The sequence below is a fragment of the Strix uralensis genome, chromosome 5 (assembly GCF_047716275.1).
Source record: "Strix uralensis isolate ZFMK-TIS-50842 chromosome 5, bStrUra1, whole genome shotgun sequence".
Classification (NCBI taxonomy): Eukaryota; Metazoa; Chordata; class Aves; order Strigiformes; family Strigidae; genus Strix; species Strix uralensis.
In genome coordinates, this window is record NC_133976.1 from 72,590,224 (window position 1) to 72,610,413 (window position 20,190).

General features: G+C 42.2%; 1 protein-coding gene across 15 annotated transcripts in view; it reads right to left on the reverse strand.

Moving 5' to 3' along the window:
• WASHC1 (WASH complex subunit 1) overlaps positions 1-20,190 on the reverse strand; it is a 46,228-nt gene that overhangs the window by 14,123 nt on the left and 11,915 nt on the right. For 9 of the 15 annotated variants that reach the window (XM_074871608.1, XM_074871601.1, XM_074871607.1 and 6 more), the window contains one exon: positions 19,290-19,443. The exons of 3 other annotated variants lie outside the window; for them this stretch is intronic. In XM_074871608.1, coding sequence (XP_074727709.1) covers positions 19,290-19,438 — 149 coding nt within the window. In that variant the 5' untranslated portion in view covers positions 19,439-19,443. Of the gene's footprint in view, positions 1-18,649; positions 18,761-19,289; positions 19,469-20,190 lie in introns of those variants that run through there. 3 more of the 15 variants (XM_074871611.1, XM_074871600.1, XM_074871610.1) reach the window with 3 other exon arrangements.

Genomic DNA, 20,190 nt, shown 5'->3' on the forward strand with positions numbered 1-20,190 from the left:
TCCCTTCCCACACTCACTCTTTCACTAGCTGTGAAGAAGCAAAGGAGTTTTTGAAGAATCCCAGTTATCCTTACCTTTCACTCTTAATCACTTCCACATTTAACATTCATCCTCTAAGACAGCCAGTTTAGGAGAGGAATGGTGCCACAACTCCCTTTATGCCCCCAAACATAGGCAGCACACTGGCTATTACAAAGTGCCTCTTGGTGCGAGGGTACTAACGCCTCCCGTGGCACATGGACAGCATCAGGGGAAGAACAGAAAGCAAAGCACCTCTCAGCCCACAGTGCTGCTTTCATCTTTTTCATTTAAGGTTTGCTGGAACCTCTCTTAAAAAGAAAGCATCCCTAAAACCAAAGCATGTCTGGCAAGTATTGTTCCCCAGCTGCAACAGTAAAGGTACATCCAGAAGGGGAAGAGGGAAGACATCTAGCTTCATCCATCCCTACTGCCCACCAAATATAACTGAGTGGTAACATTCAGCCATAAAAGGACAGTATCAGGCAGACAGTTTGCTCCCAGCACAAGCTGGGGAAGTTGTCCAGTGTCAGCTCAGGTGTTTCAAACCATGATGGCTCTTCTGAGGCACCTTGTACTTTTTCCTGTGATCTCCTACTCTAGGATTTGCCAGGCCAAATCCCAGACCTTAGGAGATATGCCAAAAAACCTCCACCTGAGGTGGCACAGATGCAAGCACACAACACAAAGAGTACACACCAGTCTACAGAATTAATTTATTTGTTGCTGAGCAAGATAACCATAAAAAAAACCCCAATTATTAAACCCCCTCAATCCAACTAATCCAAATTTTATCACATGTACAGGGTCCTAAAAGTGCATTACTGTTCTGCATGTACAGTTCAAGATAGAGTTGCATGTGTTAGAGACAATATACCATATTGATACTGACACTGAAAAAAATACATGTGTCCTCCAGCAACTTTAGTATTTCTGCTGCTGTGGAAACCAGACTTACTCCAAGGAGTCAACCTGGTGTTTGTAAAGAAAGGAAACGTGAAAGGATGGGGAGAGCTGTTGCAAAGGATTTCAGGGGTAAAGTGTTTGAAGCAAGGTGGCATTCAGACCTCAACCTCCATTTAAAGAGGAGTGTGTTACTGAGTGGTGTTTGTTTGAAAGGCAATTGCAATCAGGACAGGAGAGGTAAGTGTTAATAAAATGGCCCATTACTGCCCCTCAAAACCCTTTGCTCAGACAGCCAAAACCACCATCAGCATCTGAACCTACCCTGCGCCTATCCTATTAGCCTCTGCTGTGTTATTTTGCTCCCGGTGCTCTTTTCTGCTTGAGAAACCCCTTTAGTTAGATTCAATGTGACTTTGGAGTTGCAAAGAAGCAGGAGGCGTACAGCGACAGCCGCTCCCTTTGGGCAGGATGCATACTTCTGGAGAAGTGAAAAGGGGGCCTGCAGAAGAAAGAAGACTATATCACCTGCCTTCAGATCCTGGGCGCTGAGCCAAACCAACCTTCCCCTCCCACTGCTTTTCTTTGGGGAAGTAATACACGTGGCAGATTAAATCTATCTAGCAGATTATCTCTTAATCCACACAGACTTTTATTTTTAATCTAAACAGATATTAAAGCCAATCTTTCAGCTGCTTTGATTCAAGCTTTTACATTCTCTTGTCCCTCTGGAATCTTTTTGCAGTCAAGCCCCCTGTGCCTCACCCCCAACTTAGATCGCATTTTTCCTTTCTCTTAAACCCTAATCCTGCTGCCTTGAGCTCCTCTCCATTTTAGAAGCTACTCTCTCCAACACTCACAGCAGGTCCCAGGAACACTTCTCCCCACCTCACTGTCTCCCTTGCTGGCCCTGTATCCTCTGTCCCATCTGCAGCCACAGAGCAGATTACTTCCTACTATTTCCTTATAACTCCTCTGATAAATCACACATTCAGGAGGCTCCTGAAAGACTTCCTCTGCTGTGGCTGTGTCTGCTCATAGGGGGAAAATTACTGTTCTCTTACTCCCATAGGAGAAAGATTTGAGGCATTAGGAATCTGGCATCCAGGACATTGTCCACTGCCTGTCAGTTGTCAGCACTGGCAATAATACTACATTTCTGTGAGGGTCTGCAAGCACTCCACAATGCCAGAAAAAGAACTGTGATTTTTATCATCTATATTTGCTAGGGATCAGTCAGCATCAGAAAAAAGTTTAAAATCAGAGCAGGTTTAAAGACAAGCTGACAGATTCCCAGAAAGGTGGCTGAGCAAGACAGAATTCAGCTGGAAGGAAGCATCGCAGCAGCAGGAGACCCTTTGCTGTCTATGTTGAGTGTACACATCACCCCAAAGTGACAGGGATGACAAAAATTGAAAGTGGGAGAGAGAAAAGGCAAGCTCCACACCAAGGTGAACAAGAAAGGTGAGGCAGCAGAGTCTGGGAGCAAACCTCTCTAGAATACCAAAGAACTTCAATTTCACATCTGAAGTACAAAAGTAAGCAATCAACCAAGGAGAAAGAACATTACAGAGCAGAATGAGAAATGAAGTTTCACAGGAGGATAAGGTAGCCAAAGTATTAAATTACTTTTTCCTTAAATGAGGAGTGTACACATCACAGCAAGTCAGGCTTCTGGTCTCCTCCCAGCCCAAGCTCCAGCCCTGATAGATAGCCAGGGGATGCTCAGCATTGTTGTTCAGGGTACATACAGTAAATTTGTTCTATAAAACCTTGGCTTTTTGCCTAAAAGTCAAGCTGCTTTTTTTCAACAAAGCGTGGTTTTATTAAATTCCTCCCTTACTGGAGGAGGTGTGAATAAGAAGGGACAGAGTTTATGGTTCTTGTATTTTATTACATTCCCAGATTCTCCAAGTGGCTGGTGCTGGAGCAGGGTAACAAGGGAAGAAAACAGTGCTGGCTGCCATTCATCATTCCACAGCACCAGTGCCAAAACCAGCATGATACCACCACTGAAGAATGAGATACCACTAAACCTCTAAGACAAGTATCAGTGGGTTTCCAAAAGTGAGTGAACTGCTGGTGAGGTGAGGAGACACTAACTCCCAGGGGAGGGGAGACATTCCATGATGAAAGCAGCAGCAGAAGGTGGTGCTGAAGTAGCTAAATGTCCACCTTTCTTCTCAAGCTACTGAGCCCCTTCCTCACCTGCTTCTTTCCTGGGACCCAGAGGCACGTCACTGCTCTCTTCTACTTGTATGTTGTGGAGAAGAAGAAAATCTCAAACTTTTTCAAGTTTTAATTTGTCCAAGAATCTTCTTGAAAAAAGGCCACGGGCTTTATGGCTCTTCAGGCTGCTGAAGTGATGGGGAAACATCAATGCATTGCCCCTGGTACCCATAACTCAGAGCTTTGATGCACAGTCCAGTAGACTGAAGCAGGCCTAGAGAGCTAGGCTAGAATATCTAAGCATGTTCTGGCTGGCTAACAAAGGATAATGTTTTATGAGGCACTAGAGTGTGCTTTACAAACAGCCTTACCGCATATGGATGTTCCTACACACTGTGGTGGGCCAGCTCAGAGTTCACGCAGCAATGACCAGCACAGTCAGAAACAGACTGCAAGAAGCCCGAGCCCCACTCTCCCCACTCCCACGCAGTGTCCCTGCCCCAGCAGCTGGCAACATCACAGGATCAAGATGGAGAGAGCAAAGGAAAGGCTGCTAAGACATTTATGGTTTACAGCAATCCAGGGAAGCATTCAAAGCCATTTCACAAAGCCAATTCGCCTCAAAAGTTTGAAAGGCAAAAAGCAAAAATGCATTCTTTATTATAAAATGCCAAATATGTTCAACCACTCAAAGAAAGATCAACTTGTTTGCTTTCTGCTCTCCTCTCTCCATATTTAAGCAGTTTTTAAAGTCTTACTTCATGTCTGAGTAAGTGTAATCAGAAACTGTCATCATACACCATCTCTGACAGAAAGAAATCCCAAGTGAGATAGTGTAATCAACGTTTCTTCCTCCATTAAGGGTATGGGTATTATACTAATTAATGTTTATCACACTTTGATTGCTCCTCGAGCCTGATTTGCAGGTGTTTCAGCATTCACATATTGCCCTGCTCCTGTGATGCCGAACGGCCTTGCAGACTAGAGGGTGATCAAGGTTGCCAGGTTATCCTCAGCAGGATCTGGCATACATCACTCTCCACAGGTCATGTTCTCACACAAAAATAATTTCGTTTTGATTTTTAATCTCTCATTTCACAAGGTGCTCCTGCCACTGTGAATTAAGTTTATGTAAAACTGAAAACTTAGAATTTTGACCTATCATCACAGCATGCTCCTCCCTCTTCTCCTGCAGCTTGCTCTCCTCCCCAGAAAAGCAGCTTTTTTCTTTTCCTTTTTTATTTTTGAAAAAAAAGTCACAAACAAGTTCTTCTTTAACCTTCCAATCTTTTTACTTGCCTCCCACCACTGACTGATCTGAAAGCAGACACACTTTCCTTTTTTTAGAAGAAATGTATACTAAGTAGAAAGTCTGTGTACACCAAGTAGAAAGTCTGTGTTTGCAAATAAGTTACACAATTAGATCTTCTATTTAAACTATACAGGCTACTTTTGGTCAAACTACTTCTCCATTAGTAGTGTTAAGATATATAAACACAACAGGTTCTACCATCACAGTGACAACTTTTGGGAAGGATGCTCTAAAAGATAAAAACTGGTTCTTCTACTAGTACTGCTGCAGTTTCATAGGTGACCTTTTGAGTTCATCCACTGGTGGTGTGGGGGCAGATATTGAACACCACCATGGAACTGCTTCCCAGAGAAGCAGCCCCAGGAATAGTCTTGAGATATTAGGCAGCAGATGCTGTAAGTACAGAATGATAGAATCATAGAATAGTTTGAGCTGGAAAGGACCTTTAAAGGTCATCTAGTTCAACCCCCCTGCAATGAGCAGGGACATCTTCAACTAGATCAGGTTACTCAGAGCCCCGTCCAACCTGACCTCGAATGTTTCCAAGGATGAGGTCTCTACCACCTCTCTGGGCAACCTGTTCCAGTGTTTCACCACCCACATTGTAAAAAATTTCTTCCTTATATCTAGTCTAAATCTAACCTCTTTTAGTTTAAAACCACCACCCCTTGTCCTATTGCAACAGACCCTACTAAAAATTTTGTCCCCATCTTTCTTACAAACCCCCTTTAAGTACTGAAAGGCTGCAATAAGGTCTCCCAGAGCCTTCTCTTCTCCAGGCTAAACCATCCCAACTTTCTCAGCCTTTCCTCATAGGACAGGTGTCATAGCAACTGGTACTAGAACTGTAACTAGTAAAAGTTGCTAGTAAAGTACTAGTAACTGGTTTGTTATCTATATAGTCTTCACTCATCCTTGCAAAATTCTCACAAGTATTTACTCACCGAAGCTCAATCTTTTGTAGTAATAACCTTAAGGGTATTTTTTTTTTTTTTTTTTTTTTTAAATCACTGTTGAAAGGAAGGCTAATCCTGTTTGGACAGAATTTTACAAGACTGTCAGAAGTAAATTTTGTTTCCATGTTGCTTGAAGTTATGGTTCTTATTTGGCAGATAGCTTGAGAAAGTGTTTTGGCACCTTGTAACCTTAAATTAATCAACTGTGTATACAAACATTAGGTTTCTCTTTCTCCCATCAAAACTCCTATCCTAGATTAGCCAAAGATCTTCCTCCCTGTCCCCACTGAACAGAAAATGTGTATCACCACACAGAGTCAGCGGAAATGTAAGCAGTGAAGAAATGCCCAGGTGACCCTGTGGTGAACTTACCTGGGGGTAGGGAGAGCTAACGCCTTTAAAAAGGTCTCAAATTCCTCTGGATCACTGAGTGTACAAGAAACTCCCTCCCAGCTTTCACTCGGGCACCGTGTCTGATTCTACACAAAGTCTCTGTTACACAACTCACTCTTAATCAACATTACACTCTACATTTCCTATCAGCAGTAGTCACAGGAGACAGATCAGCCTGGATTTAAATGTCTGATCTGTGCCTTCTCCCAGGTGGTTTCAAGAGAAATGCATAAGCCACCAGCCAAAACTGATTTTGGCTGAGCTTCTTAGCTGAGTTTCTTCTGAGCTTCACCTGAAGGTAACAAGCACTGACAAGTCCACAGCAGCCTCCCCAGCCCTTTTAGCCTGTGTCTCACTTGAGCCAAAGATATCTTGCTACATCGCCATGATAATGGGGGAAGGAAGAGTGATGCTTGCAGAGCCCTCCTCCCCACTGGCAAGGCACTCCACATTGACTCAGCGCTGCAGAACAAGAGGACAGCCTGGTTTATAGCAGAAGATCAGGAAGTTTCTCTTTATTCCTAGTTTTCCCCTGTACCTTTCAAATGGTTTTAAGTCCACTTTTTTGACCAAGGTAAGTAGCACCCAGTTGCACCCATGTGAGAAGAACTGATTTACATCCCTAAAGGTTCTACTACAGGGCTTGCCCTAATGTAGGGTTGAATGTACCAGGTAAGCTTAGCTCCTGCTCGTTCGTTGGCATGGACGCTGGCTTTTTATACCAACACTGCACATAGCACAAATGCTGCTCCTAGTCTGTTTATCTCCACTACCAAAACAAGTCATTGACACCAAGAATAAGAATACTGATCAAAACACACCCGCCTCCAGAGCAGAAAGTGATTCCTTGTGATAGAAGTTCAAACTCTAATCATTCTCCAAGAAAAGCACTGCTTTACTTTGCATTTAATCAAATATCATTAGAACTTCATTGCTTTGAGGTATTTGGGTGAAAAGCTATTTCCAAGTGTTAATTAAGTCTCAGTTGCTTGTGAAACCAAGAGTGGAATCATTTGTCCCTGTGACAAAGTAAATATATGGAAATTCACAGTACAGTCCCAGCAGACCAGATTTTCAGTCCATCATTCACTGATTTGAACAATTTTTGCTTTAATTCACAAGAGTTAACACATATATTTCAGTAGTTGTTTAATTTTTAGTTTTACTGAGTTTAAGACCACCTGTGCAAGTACTTCTACACTCTTCAGTGCCTCCTCATTGCCAAATCCATCCCACTGCTGCTCTCTAGAATAAACTATAGCTAGCTGGCACTGGTGCAAAACACTGACCATTCTCTCCAACAACACTTCTTTCTCTGGATCCAAAATACACCGTTTCCCCACATTTAAGACACAAGTTTGAAGGTAAAGGTTTCTGCATAGACTTTAAATTTTCCCCACTTTCCAGTAGCTGATGGCAATCACACAGAATTTGACTTGCGCACCACAAGTTGAACCCTTCAGTCCCCTTTTCAATAACAGATACTTAAGATAACAGATACTTAAGAGCTATCATCTACAAGCTAGTACTTACACAACAGTCACTAACTAAAATCTATAAAACCCACTGTCCTGCGCAATTGGGCTTGCATATTCAGGGGAAGGAAAGCCTAACCAAGAAAAAGGACCCGCTACTGTAAAGCGGTCTGAGAAACTCTCAAAGACAACTGCACTTCATTTCTTCTTGTAACTCTTAGTTCCCTTCTCACTTCCACCACGGTCTGCCTCCGGTCTTTCCTCACTTTGTTCTGACTTATTGAGGTTGTCATTGGATACTTGGTAAATGACCTAACTAGCTTTTGAAGGATGACTTGAGTATCCAGGTCATTCTGTTTTGCTCTCAATACCATGTTTCTGATTATCATATTTGCTGCAGTAATCACTGTACTTTCAACAGCTTACAACTCAACCAAATTTCTTCTATTCTTTCCACTCTACCTTCAGTTAGATACTTCCACCTATACAAGCACTGCCAGTTGCTGCTTCTGTCTACAGTCAATGACCCTCCCCTGAGGACTAGTGCCAATTCCCAAGACTTCCCCAAAACTTTGCTACAATGGAAACAAGCCCAACCACACAAGATAACTGTTTCTCAGAAAATGTATCAGTCCTTTGCTAGCTACAAAACCTCACTGTTAACTACAACTTTTCCCTTTCTCACTCATGCTTCCAATTTGAACTTCTCATAATAGATCCTTCTCTTTCAAAACAGATCTCCTCTTAAAGGAAAGATTTCTTTCCATGTTTTTTGCAAATGGAGCTTATTATTTCACAATATTTGCTCTTCAGAAACAGAGGTTATTTAGTGCTACTTTTTCATTCTCCTACAATCAATTGCAGTCACACTCAAATCTCAAAAGGCACCTTCTATGATATGCCCATCAACAAGCTAATTTGAGCATAAGTGCTTCTTCAACAAATGACAGTAACTCTTTATGACACATTATCCATCTAACACCTTTTCCTGAGTGATTACAGCACTTTCTTACTTTCTTGAGGGATTTCTAGTTACTTTTCCCAAAAAAACTTTGAGCCCCAGGCAGAGATTTTTCTAACAGCATCAAAGAGCAGATGCCTCTCTGCTTGGACTGACAGCTGCTCTTGTCATTTCAATGAAACAGTCTGTGGCACATAGTGATCAGACATCACCTTTAGAGCAATTTTAGACACATGATTTCATTTTCCTCACTGTCCTTTTAAAACCCATCTTTCCCACATAGTGACTCGCAAATAGTCATTAAGAATGGAAATAACAGCATCACAATAATACCAGAACAAATTTGTACAGTATACTTTTCAAACATCCTTCCCTACCCCCAAACTGTCAGGAGAGTAAATTCATAAATTTTAATAGCCTAACCACTTGCCCTGTGACATATACAATAAATGTTCTCACAGACCAATGCTTTCAGCAGCAGCTAAACCTTTCATCCTAGCTAGAAGTAAGCATGAAGCATAATGAAGGGCATGATTTTGGCTGTGGGATTCTTTGGGTTTTTTTTCTCCCCCTAAATTGCCCATGTGCTAGAAAGAACAAAGGAAACCCTGCCTGGTGCTCATTAACCCAAAAGGAGTTGGGAGCTTCTCATCCTCCCTACCTGAAAAAAAGTCACAGAAAGTCTGAATATGTTCTGAAATCAACAAAATCCAGGATGCCACTTTCAAAAGTATTGTTGTTGAAGCAAAAACAAAGAAACCCAGTCATCAGGCCAAAGTGACAGAGAGAACTGAACTGTGGAGACCATGAACTTTCTAGTTTCTTGGTGCTGAGCTATTGGAATGACTGGTATGTTATATATATTTCACAGATAATCAGAAAGGCTACTCCTGCTGCACTACCACAGAGTGGAAGTGCAGCAGGTGCGCCTCCTTTTCTAAAAGGAATGTCATGTTATGCCTTTTAAAAGCCCATCAAGCATGCCTTCTTATTCAGCTTTGATGGTAGATCTGAAATGAAAGTCCTAGAAGTAAAATAAAGCCAGGTATTTGCACTTGAAAACATATTAATCCAGAATAAGGATCATATTCTTGGATAAATTAAGAATGGAATCCAACTCAGAAGATACTAAATTACTCACCTGGGGTTTCTCTTTAACACACTTTACCATCCAAATCTTTCATCCTTGGCTCCACAAATAATTTTTATCCCCTCCTCTCCCTAACGACACAACATGGTGGATCCCCTTAACAAAACAATTGTTTGGAGGATTTAGATGGAAGAAAAAACAAGATCTCCTTCATTGGCATCTGCAAATGTTTCTGCTGTCTCCAAAAGCACTGCTCTGTCTTAACTGTCAGTTGCATTCACATCCAAACTCTAACCTACCCCATTTGGAAAAGCCCAGTGACAGCACCACAGCTAGTCAGAAAGAAGGACCATGAAAAGAGAATTTAATCTGCCAGTCAAGTGTGAAGAACAGACCTTTGGCACTGGTGTTTCCTCCCTCAACTCTCCCCTCAGTGTGCACATTCCCACTTATATAGGAGGGAGCCTGTAATACACATTTCAAGCTACTCAGTGTTATTTTTCCAGACAGTTTTCTCCACACTAGATCCCTGATGGTAGTCATGCCTGTAAAACAAAGTGACTTATTTGCATCTCTTCCTCCAGGGCTGACTGAATAGACAAAACTCATTCATAGGAACAGAAAACGACTCCAACACATGTGTGAGTGTCCAGCGTCTGAAGCTGGTCGAGAAGGTAGAGCTATCACTTTGTATAAGAAAAGAGCGACATGACAATTGTGTCAAGAAGAGTGGGAGTGGGAAAATCTGACAATAGTGCCAAACCTGCAGGATAAGAAACTGGAAAAAAGGGAACATTTCCTTTGCTGTGAGGCACACACTGTCTTGTTATGATTTATTCTCCTTGGACATTTCCAGAGAGTAACAGCTACAGCCACTTGCAGTAAGGGGCGGGGGGTGGTGGTAGGGAAATGCTTCCCTGAACAGGGAAGTTCATAAGATCCTTGCCAAATATTTGTTAATTAACAGCCACCTCCTGCCCTAGTAGTTTATAGACATGACTTGTTGCTGAACAAAATCTCAGTCACTGCATCTCCCATCGAGTGGATCTGGATCCTTCCAACCCACAGCCAGAGTACTTCAAGGAAAGGAAGCTGGCTCAGCTGTGCAACAAGCAGAGTTTCAGGGTTCTCCTGGAGAACCTTCTCGAGGCACCACAATTGTGGTAAGACATGCGGGAAGCGAACTTAACACTCCCATGCTAAAGGACTGCAGCCATGAGACCCCTTTGCATTAGTCACTCACCAGTGTGGCTGGGAGGTCAGTCCCACCTCTGCTCTCCAGGCAGCCCTCAAGGCCCAGGTCACTGCCTGGACCCTGAATTGACACTGACATCCCACTAACCTCCTGAGGGACTGGCACCATGGCTGTGTAGGAGTCTGGGCCGCGCTGGGAGAAAGTTAGTGCAGACAGAAGAATGCAAGGACGAAGACAAGGCCAGCAAAATAAGGCTGGCAAAAACACACAAGATAGCAGATAAGTGAGAAACACCTGTGGTCAGCAAAAGCACACAAGTCTGAGCAAAACAGGGTATGAGATAAGGGAGTTTTGGCAAGTTTTGGGCTTTACGTGCTAATTGCAATTAACCAATGCAAATGCTTGTAGAGGGGCATGAACAGCGCGTGTAGATAACCTGTAGCCTATTAGAAGATAGATGAGTGCGTGTACGGAACTCAGTAGAATATAAATGTAACCAGAAAAGGAATAATAAAAAAAGATGGACGACCTGATCATCACATTGGTGTTGCGTCATTTCTGTTCCCGCACAGAGAAATAAGGACCCCGGCTAATGGTGACCCCGACATGGCTGTTAGCAAAACACTGCCAGAGACACACTGTAGCCCAACTCGTCCACACCTTATCCTCCAAAAGTAATTTCCCTACCACACCTTCCCACCACACTCAGCTGAACCGCCCCCTACCTCCAACCCAATGCTAACTTTAAGGCACCCCCAAACATTTCTGAACACCACATACAAGCGATTACATGCTAGCATATGTCTGAATTGGGTAGAAACTCTGAAACAACATTCAAGAGATGTCTAGAAAAGGTGTCAAAATGTCCACACAGCTCTGCCTTCAGAATTAACTGAAAATAAACATGAAAAGGTGGACACTTGGTCCCATTGTAAAGACTTGCATTGCTCACTGGAACAAGACTTTTTGGCATGTGGCGAGAAGGACAGGTCACCACCGCTTCCTGACAAATTTTTTTTTTACTTCTTTCTCAAAGGGCTCTCAGTGCTCTTCCTATGCAGAAAAGCCTGCTTTAGGGTTCAGCGTAAAATTCTCTTCTCACATACCTTTAGCCCATTATGGATACATCACCACCATTATTATTTCTGGATATGTTACTCTTATGCTTTAGGATATTACAACTTTCAGCCATTTAGAACCTCACTGCATTAATGTGTCTGACAGTATTTCTGAAGTCCATAAGCCTCCACGAGCATCAGGTGGTTCAGACCCTGCTGCACTCAGCTCCAAAGCAGGTTATTTCACTGCAATTGCACAGTGCTTGGGCTCCAGGCTATTCACACACTACCTTTTCAATCCAGAAACAGTTCAGTAAGCAAAAAGTTACATTTTGTCAATAGCAGAGAAGTCTTCTTGGGCTTCAACTTCTTAAAGCAGTAAAAGCAGGGGTAATTACACCTCTGCACTTTTTGTTACAAGATAGCTCATAAAAGTTTACACTAATTTGTATCAGTTGGGGCTATACAAAGTGATCCATCCTTCAACTTAGTCACAGCTCCATCCTCAAATTGACTGTGCTTTAAAATAATCATCAGTGAAAGAAGGCAATGTTTATTAACGTAATTACTTCTCACCTTCACAAACAGGTCTAACATTTGTTTCTTTTGCTTCTTGCTGCTACAGGCTTTATTTCCATAGATGGCTTTGAAAATGGCTTTAACTGTTTTGGAACGTGGTCTTTGAGTAACAAACAACAGTAGCTACTACATGTGGCATCTCATGTCAAAATCATAGCTTTAAACATCTTAGAAAAGTTTTGCTGAGCCATAGGGAGTCGACAGATGGTAGTAAATTGATTTTAGCCTGCAGACACATAAAGATATGAACAAAACGCAAAGAAAATTAAGTCAGAAAGCCACTATGAACTGCGTGTGATTGAACCGAATGTTTTTTTGATTAATGATTTTCTTCAAAATGCAAAGTTCTTCTGCATGAACAGAGTCTGCACAGCAAGAAGTTCCTATGCTATCAAGAACTTATTTTTTTTAAGCGTGTTAAGTTTTATCACAGATTCTTCTAGGACACCTCTTTTCAGGAAATCCAACTCATACAGTTGTAGACAGCAACACCCCTGTTACAAGTGATCGGTGTTGCCATAATCAATTCTCTGGAAGCTAAGGTGGGATTTCCCCTTGCTCATGACCAAACAAAGAAAATAAACCAAATACCTTCAAAGCAAAGCCCTCCTTTACTGAAACTGCAACCTTGCCTCCCTCTGTTCTCTTTTGGTATTACTCCTTCACGCTTTGAGGAGCAGCAAATCCTCCTCTGAGAATGGATCCAATCCCCCAGAGTTGCAAAAGCAGAAAGCAAGCTGCCCAGACAGGAAAGAACAGATTCAAGCCTCAGGGTGGTCAAGCCACAATGCATATTCTACTGGGTATTTTTCCAGCTACCGAATTGCATTTACCTATGTAGGTGCATATTACACTTCTTCCTACTTTTGAATCTCTTACTTGCTTTCGCAGGGAGTCTGTCTTGTACTGTCTTTAAGGACCAGGGAGAGAATTAGCTCACAAGAACTTGAAAGCTGCTACTCAATATTGAATTACCTCCAACAAGGCACACAGTACAAACAAGAGACTATCCTGTCAGGATTAAAAAAAGCCACAAACTAAAATAAAACAACAAACCATATGTACCAAAGTCACCTAAGTTTCTGCCTACTGTTTGCCTTTCCTGTTGTACGTGCCATCTGTTTTGATCAAAGTGTCTCACATTTCCACTAGATATTCTGCTACCACAAAAGGCCCTGTAAGAGTAATGTTCTCAAGAGCTCCATTAAGTCTGAAATTGTTGCCTGCCTCCTTTTGCTAAGCAGCTTTGAGACCAATTCCAGAAGTGGGAGAACACCACTCCTGCAACTTTTGCATTTTCCTTCACTTTTTTACTACTTACAGCACCTTGACATACCAGCAGTTTAGCATGTTTGCACCTAAACTACTCATTTTATTTTTAGTGACTGAGGATATGGGTAAGGCTTGCATTTCCTTTGTGCTCCTGGATGGCCATTTCAGCATCCTGGACACAATATTCCATCATTTTCTTTTCAGATGTAGAATCAAGCATTAAGAGCACTTCACAGAGTGTTTTCTGTAGCTAACACAAACTCATCTCATGCTTCCAGAAACATTTTGCATTAATGCTGGCACTGAGTCTTTTAGTTATTCACTAAGATGTACCACTATTTGCAGACCTGCTATTAGGTCCTAAAAGTTTAAGTCTGCTCGGAGGAGGATATTGAAGGTGAAGCACTTCGATCATTTCTTTAAACTGCTCGTTTTAAACAAAGCTGAAGGCCTTGTTAGTGCACAGAAGGCTACAGCTCTCCTAGCAAGTTCAAGCCTGCCTTTCAACCACTTAAGGCAGAATCAACTGATCACCCACCTTCTGGGGGAATGGGATCCAAAGATAAACAGACTGTTGGTGAAAGAAACTGATGTGGAAGAGCTGTTGTTAGTAGACTTAGAGCAAAAGCTTAAGTAACCATCACTACATTTCAATGACAATGCCATAAAAAGCATCTCGCTTGCAGAATCAAATTTAGCATTCTGTTCCTCTCCTTCAAAAGACACATTTAATTTCTGAAGTCCAAAAGACACAGATTTTCAGCACTTTGAGATAAGCGAGAATCCTGTCTTGCTAATTCTCCACCATGTTTGTTTCATTTCGAAGCAATAATCTTTTAATGACTTAATACCATTCAGTCTCCTCTTTCCTACTATTCCAATTTCATTTCAAGCTGTGACAGCTCTATCTGTGCCCCTTCCCACCTGCTGCCCCACCCCATGGGCTGTCCAGGCATCTGAATTAAGCCTGGGCCTCAGATCCCACAAGATTTTTAAATTTAGGGATTTTAGAAGCATCCAGAAAGAGCTGTAATCTGGACTCCTGCAGAACAGTCACCATCCTTTCACCTCTTTTTGAGGGTGTAGGATGTTTGCTGCTGCCAGCTGTCACCAACCTTTGAGGCATGCTGATCTGACCCTTCTATTTCACCTCCTAAAGTCTTCCCAATAGTTTGGGAACCTCTCTCAAGCTACATCTTTACAAACTTTTAAATTTAGCTTCCAGAAGACCATGAGAGCTAAAACAAATGAGCAGTTTCTTACAAAGTGTGTGCTACACTTAAAAAAGATTTTAAAATGCACATTACTTGGACATGCCTCTACAAGAATAACCAATACCTGCAGGCAAAATTCCTCCCTGTCTTCCCCATGCTCCATGTCCTCATGTCTGCAGGACCATCCACTCACTCCTTTACCTCACTGTTTCTGCTTAATCTTCCTGGCAGCAAATGACTGCTCCTACAGACCCTCAAGAGAGGTATCTGAAACTAAACTAGACCTAGCATCCTCTTTCAGATAACCTCAGGGACAACTTCAAAGTACCATGAGGTGACTTGCTACTTAACAAGAGCTGTATCACTCTCAAATTAACTGGAGAAAAATTGATTCCCTGTGCTACAGCCAGCCTCCTGGCATAAACTCACCTGAATGGTGAACCATCACAATGGAGCCCTCTTGACAGCTCTCCTGCTAGTAAGATCATACCCTTAGAGCCAGCAACTACAATGCAGTGTCCAAGCTCCAACCTGCACCTCAGAGGCACAGTGCACAACAAAACACGGTACAGCTTGCAGCAAGACCCTTCTTTGCAAGTTTCCATGAACATTTAATAATACATGCCACAGACCTCCTAAATCAAGTACATTCTTATGGATATATTCAGTCACCCACTTCCATTATTGATCATCATGACTAAGCACAGTAATAAGTTTAAAACGAGGAGGGGGATCACCCAAATCACCTCATGATTAAAGTTTTCTCTGTATTTTCAGTTTCAGGACTATTCGCATCTCAATCCTGCTCCTGTCTCAAACATCCCCTAAGACTGCTGCCCAGCCAGCCGCTCCTTACCTTCCTTAATCACACACTTACCAGACTTCCTCCCCACACTTAAGAGCATTTCCACAGTGCTTTTGTTTTCCAACTACTGCTTTCAGAAGTGTGGCTCTCAGTTAAACCTCTGTTTAATATTAAAGCCCTTTTCAAATATTTAATATGAAATTAATTTGAATCCAACTGGGGAGGAACAAGAATGATATGCCTGTTTAGCAAAATACTATTCCAGAAAAGCAAAAAACACTGAAGAAAAGATCTTTAAGAATACCAACCCAGAAATTCTTCCATGAACTGAAAAAAACAAGCACAAGGATGAACAATTTTATATATTGGACAACTTGTGGTTGGATCACAGGCAAAGGAGAACAGGACCTTGATAACAACGTTCCAAACCTGAGTATTTGTTTTCTTTCTACTGCTACTATTCCATGAGATAATTTGCACAGGCAATTTTCCACAAATCTGTTATACAAAAGTGTACACTCTGAATAATGAACAGATATATTAGAGGTTATTAACATCTGTTGGCAACAAAAAATCTCCTCAAACTGAGAAATCCCAAAGGGCAAGCCTAGCTAACCAGGGGGGCATCCTGGGAAAGCTAAACCCATCACCTATCTGAAGTACTTATCACAACAACATTCCTGTAAAAAATTCCACAGCACATGATTCCAATGCAAGCTCTCAGCCCAAAAATGCTAGTAACGATGAAACAAATAGATGAAAGACTACCGGTTAATTGAGTGTTTAAATCGGTCATTCTGCCTCCTGTGACCTATATCAAAAGCCCTCCTTAAAAGTCCAGGAGTTAAACTCATATAGATATTATGTCAGATTGGTTATGTTAGAATATTTATGTTTTAAGCAGTAATGATATGTATTAAAATCTCAGTAGCTACAGGCGATGAATCTGATCTTCACTGCAGCTTCCACAGCAGATTAATTACATGAATTCAGTTAACATACACAAGGTTAAAACTTCCATTACTCCAAAACATAACCCTGGAAAGTATGCGCAGCCTCTTAATCTCAGCACAGTAGTGATATCAGCACTGAGAGGACAGGACTCCCTAAGAGGACAGGACTGTTAACAGTACTGACCTAAGACATCAAACCTGTACTGCCCAGCAGGCACCAGCCTGCCCAGGTCAGTGCTCTCTTCCTGCAGGATGTGGTACTTTGCTGTTCTGCATGTGGAAGAGGCTGGATGGGTCCCTGCTCCCAAGGGTTAGGAATGTGACAGAGAGGGATGCCCTGCTCTTTCTTAGTGGTTACAGATCACAGTCCAGGTGCACTGTTAGCAAGGTACAGAGGAGGTTTCACTGTTACGTGTTGCTAGACCTACTCTCCAAGGCTATTCCCAGGGTATCTGCTCTGGGTCTCAGACATAGTTTACCTGTTTTTTTGCACCCGAACATCCCTTGATTCTCTACAAAATAATGAGCTCTGCAACGTGCCTCATTCACCATGTACCTTGCCACAGTTAAACTTAACAGCAAGTCAGCTTGTTTGAGAAGATTTGGGAAGATGACAGCTCGGCAGAGACTTGTCTCATGGGTTATTTCTCAGATTCCCCAAACCAGGGGGAAGGGGAGAAAAGCTGTTTATCTTGTTTCTCCCAATTCTCCAAGTGCAAAGGTGTCTTTCCTGTGTCTCCTTAAGACTAAATCCACAGGCACTTTTCACCACTGCTGCTTCTGCACAGCCACTAACTGGCCCAGGGAATCTCTCTTCTACAACCACAACAGTATCACAGTTGCCTTCAGTCAGTTTTGAAATAAAGACAGAAAAAGTTCACCCTCCTTGCACAATGGATGGACATGCTCATTTTAAGAATTCATACTCAATTGTCATGTCAGCAACAACTCAAAACAGAAGCTTTGATCAGCTAACATGGAAAAACGATTTGGTTGTGGAAAGATTCTTCTTTCCACAGAGAGTAAGAGAGATTCTTTTGCTCCACCTTCAACAAATTACAAATCAGCTTGCCACTCTCAAAAGCACTGTACCAATCCAACTGTTCCCATAAAACAACCCCAGAACATCTGCATCTTTGTAGTACTGAAGTAATGAGTTTGACACACTCAGCTGAGTCTGTCACACTGAACAAATTTCCTCTCCATCAACATTGCAAGCTGCTGTTTTGCAGATCAGAACAGTCAGCTTCCACAGATAAGGCAGCTCCTTCCTGGAAATGGAAGACAGAGCTGCCTTATCTCAGGAAAGGGAACATAAAAGGTCACTCTTCACTAAGTGGCATAGTTCTCACCTTGAAAGCTTTGCCCCTTGATTGGCATGGAACAACCAAGGTCATGGAACTTTTAATCAGATGCCTGCATAATTACTAAATCATTATTAATTATATCAGAGAGCTGAGACCTCAGAAGAAAGGCAAAGCAAACAAATAGCCCAATGAAGCCTCCTCTGTTGTTGGAAAAAATTGGTAATTAAAAGTCATGAGTGCACCAAAGAGCAAGGGAACAGCATCACAGTCACTGTTCAGGACTCAGGAGTGACTTGCATACAAAACAGCAGGTTTGTCTCCCCGTGGAAATTAGAGGGTACTGCGTTACAAAGCAGTGAGTAGGAAGGCAAAAAAAAAAAAAAAAAGGAAAAAAGAGACAGAGAAAGAACCTCTCCTGTTTTATCAATAGCTTTATTTGACCCTACAGAGAGGGACAGCACTGCCAACCAGTCCCAAGTTTGAGAGGTGCTTTCCACATGTTTCTGGCAGCTCTAGAAAGCCTTCTTCCAGCCTTGTATCATGAAGGGTTCCCATACTGAGAAGTGCACAAAAGAATGAGACCTTGTGTTCAACCTAATCCAGTCTACACACAGCCCTTGCCCAAACAAAGACTATTGCAATTAAAAGCCTTTATTTCCCTCAATAACCTGAGCTCAGCCTTAGTGACTACCCTTTCCCCAGAGGCTGCCTTTCAAAGATCACTATCAAAAATTGAAGAACTTCAATCTGCCCCTAAAAAAACAAAGAACTCAAAAAGAAGAAAGAATGCCATGGTCCTGCTCACACCATAATAAATCAGACTAGGTAGTCATGATCCCCACTGAAACCAAAGCAAGTGCTTTTGCTAATTAGGCTATGAGAAGACAAATGCTGATCTGTTTCTATACCAATGATATGACACACCATCTCAGGGCACATCAATATCAAAGATGGCATTGGATGAAAAAAAAAATCAGCACACTACCTACCCTCATTTGCAGGCGAACACAAGAATCTCTCTGATCTGCTATACAGGTAGTCTTACTGATCCAATCCTAAAGGTGACCATATGCAAGAGGTGGCAAGTCTGGGCCAAAATCCTGAAGAGATCAGTTTAGATGGATTACGAGACTGTGGTGAGAACAAAAACTCTCATGCACTCAGCCCGCTCAACATACGAAAAGAGAAGCCCAAAGAGAACAGTATGTAAGTCCCAGAGATCAGAACAAAGAGACATTTTCTACTCTGCTGTTCCAACTACAATGACTGAAAAAGATGTATCTTCAAGATACTCTAAATAAGAAAGTCTCCCATTTAAAATATGAGCAAGTAGGAATAAAGTATAACTGCAGCAGAAGCAGTAATGCAATTTGTGGGAGTCTGCCACTGAATAAAAAATTAATAACAACCAACCCCTGCCTAGCTGCAGTCATTTCATTATGCCTAACTTTGACAGACTCAAATCCAATAAACTTTTATTGAAGTGCATCTGGTCCTTCTTTATCTTTTTCTGCACTTCCATTGCTTGCCAATGCAATGCCCTTTCACTGCTGCAACCTCATCTCAGCACTCCATTTCTTACATCCATTGCTGCATGCTAAGCCCCCAACCCCCCGGTCAGCACCATACCTGTTGAAGATATCGCCCGACACCTTTTGCAGATACTGCAGTGCATCTGCCACCTGCTGAACAGCCTCCTCCCTGCGTAAATCCGGTTGGATCAGGGGGACTGAGTATGTCTGCCCTTCCAAAAAGTGCTTCTGGGCTGCTGTGGCCATTATGCCTAAAGAAAAGAGCAAATAGGTCATTACAGTGAGCACACTTCTGTTTTACCACAGCTTTTATTCAGGGACTTCCACTCTCCGTTCCCCTAATTATTTTATAAAAGCATTTGCAACAGAATTGGTGAGCTGAGGAGAAAGGCACAAGTAGTAAGGCTGACATATTGGATTTTTAATAAATCCAAGGCAGCTACAGTGAGGTGGGAGATTCTTGCTTATTTGAATGCTCTTGGGAACTGTAATTTTTAGCACTCAACAAATCTCTGCTTAGTACTGTGCCGAAAACAAAGACCAGACTTTGGAGCAAAGTCAGTTCAGGGTGGCGATAAGACTTGTCAGAAATCACCCTGTCCCCTCCTCCCATCCTCATATTCCAGATAGATATATTTCAGGTCATTCAACCCTATTAGCAAAATGCAGTATTTCATCTTACACTTCTGCTCCAAGAAGCACAACCACTGCTCCCTTCCAAGAACAGCAGCTATGAAATTACAGAGCATGCATGTGCACACACGCCCTTGCTCCAAGTAGGTTAATGAGAGTTCTTCCATTCTGAGACTCCCAGGAGCTGCTCGTTGCTTCTGGTGACTGGATTTTTTCTTAGTAACTATCTTGAAAGAATCCTCCTTATTTTAGGATCCTTTCACATATAAAATCTAAACGGTCATGGAAATCTTTCGGTCGTGTTCAACACATGCACCAGAGCAGTATGCATGCTCCTGGATGCAGCCAGGCCAATACCACTGCTC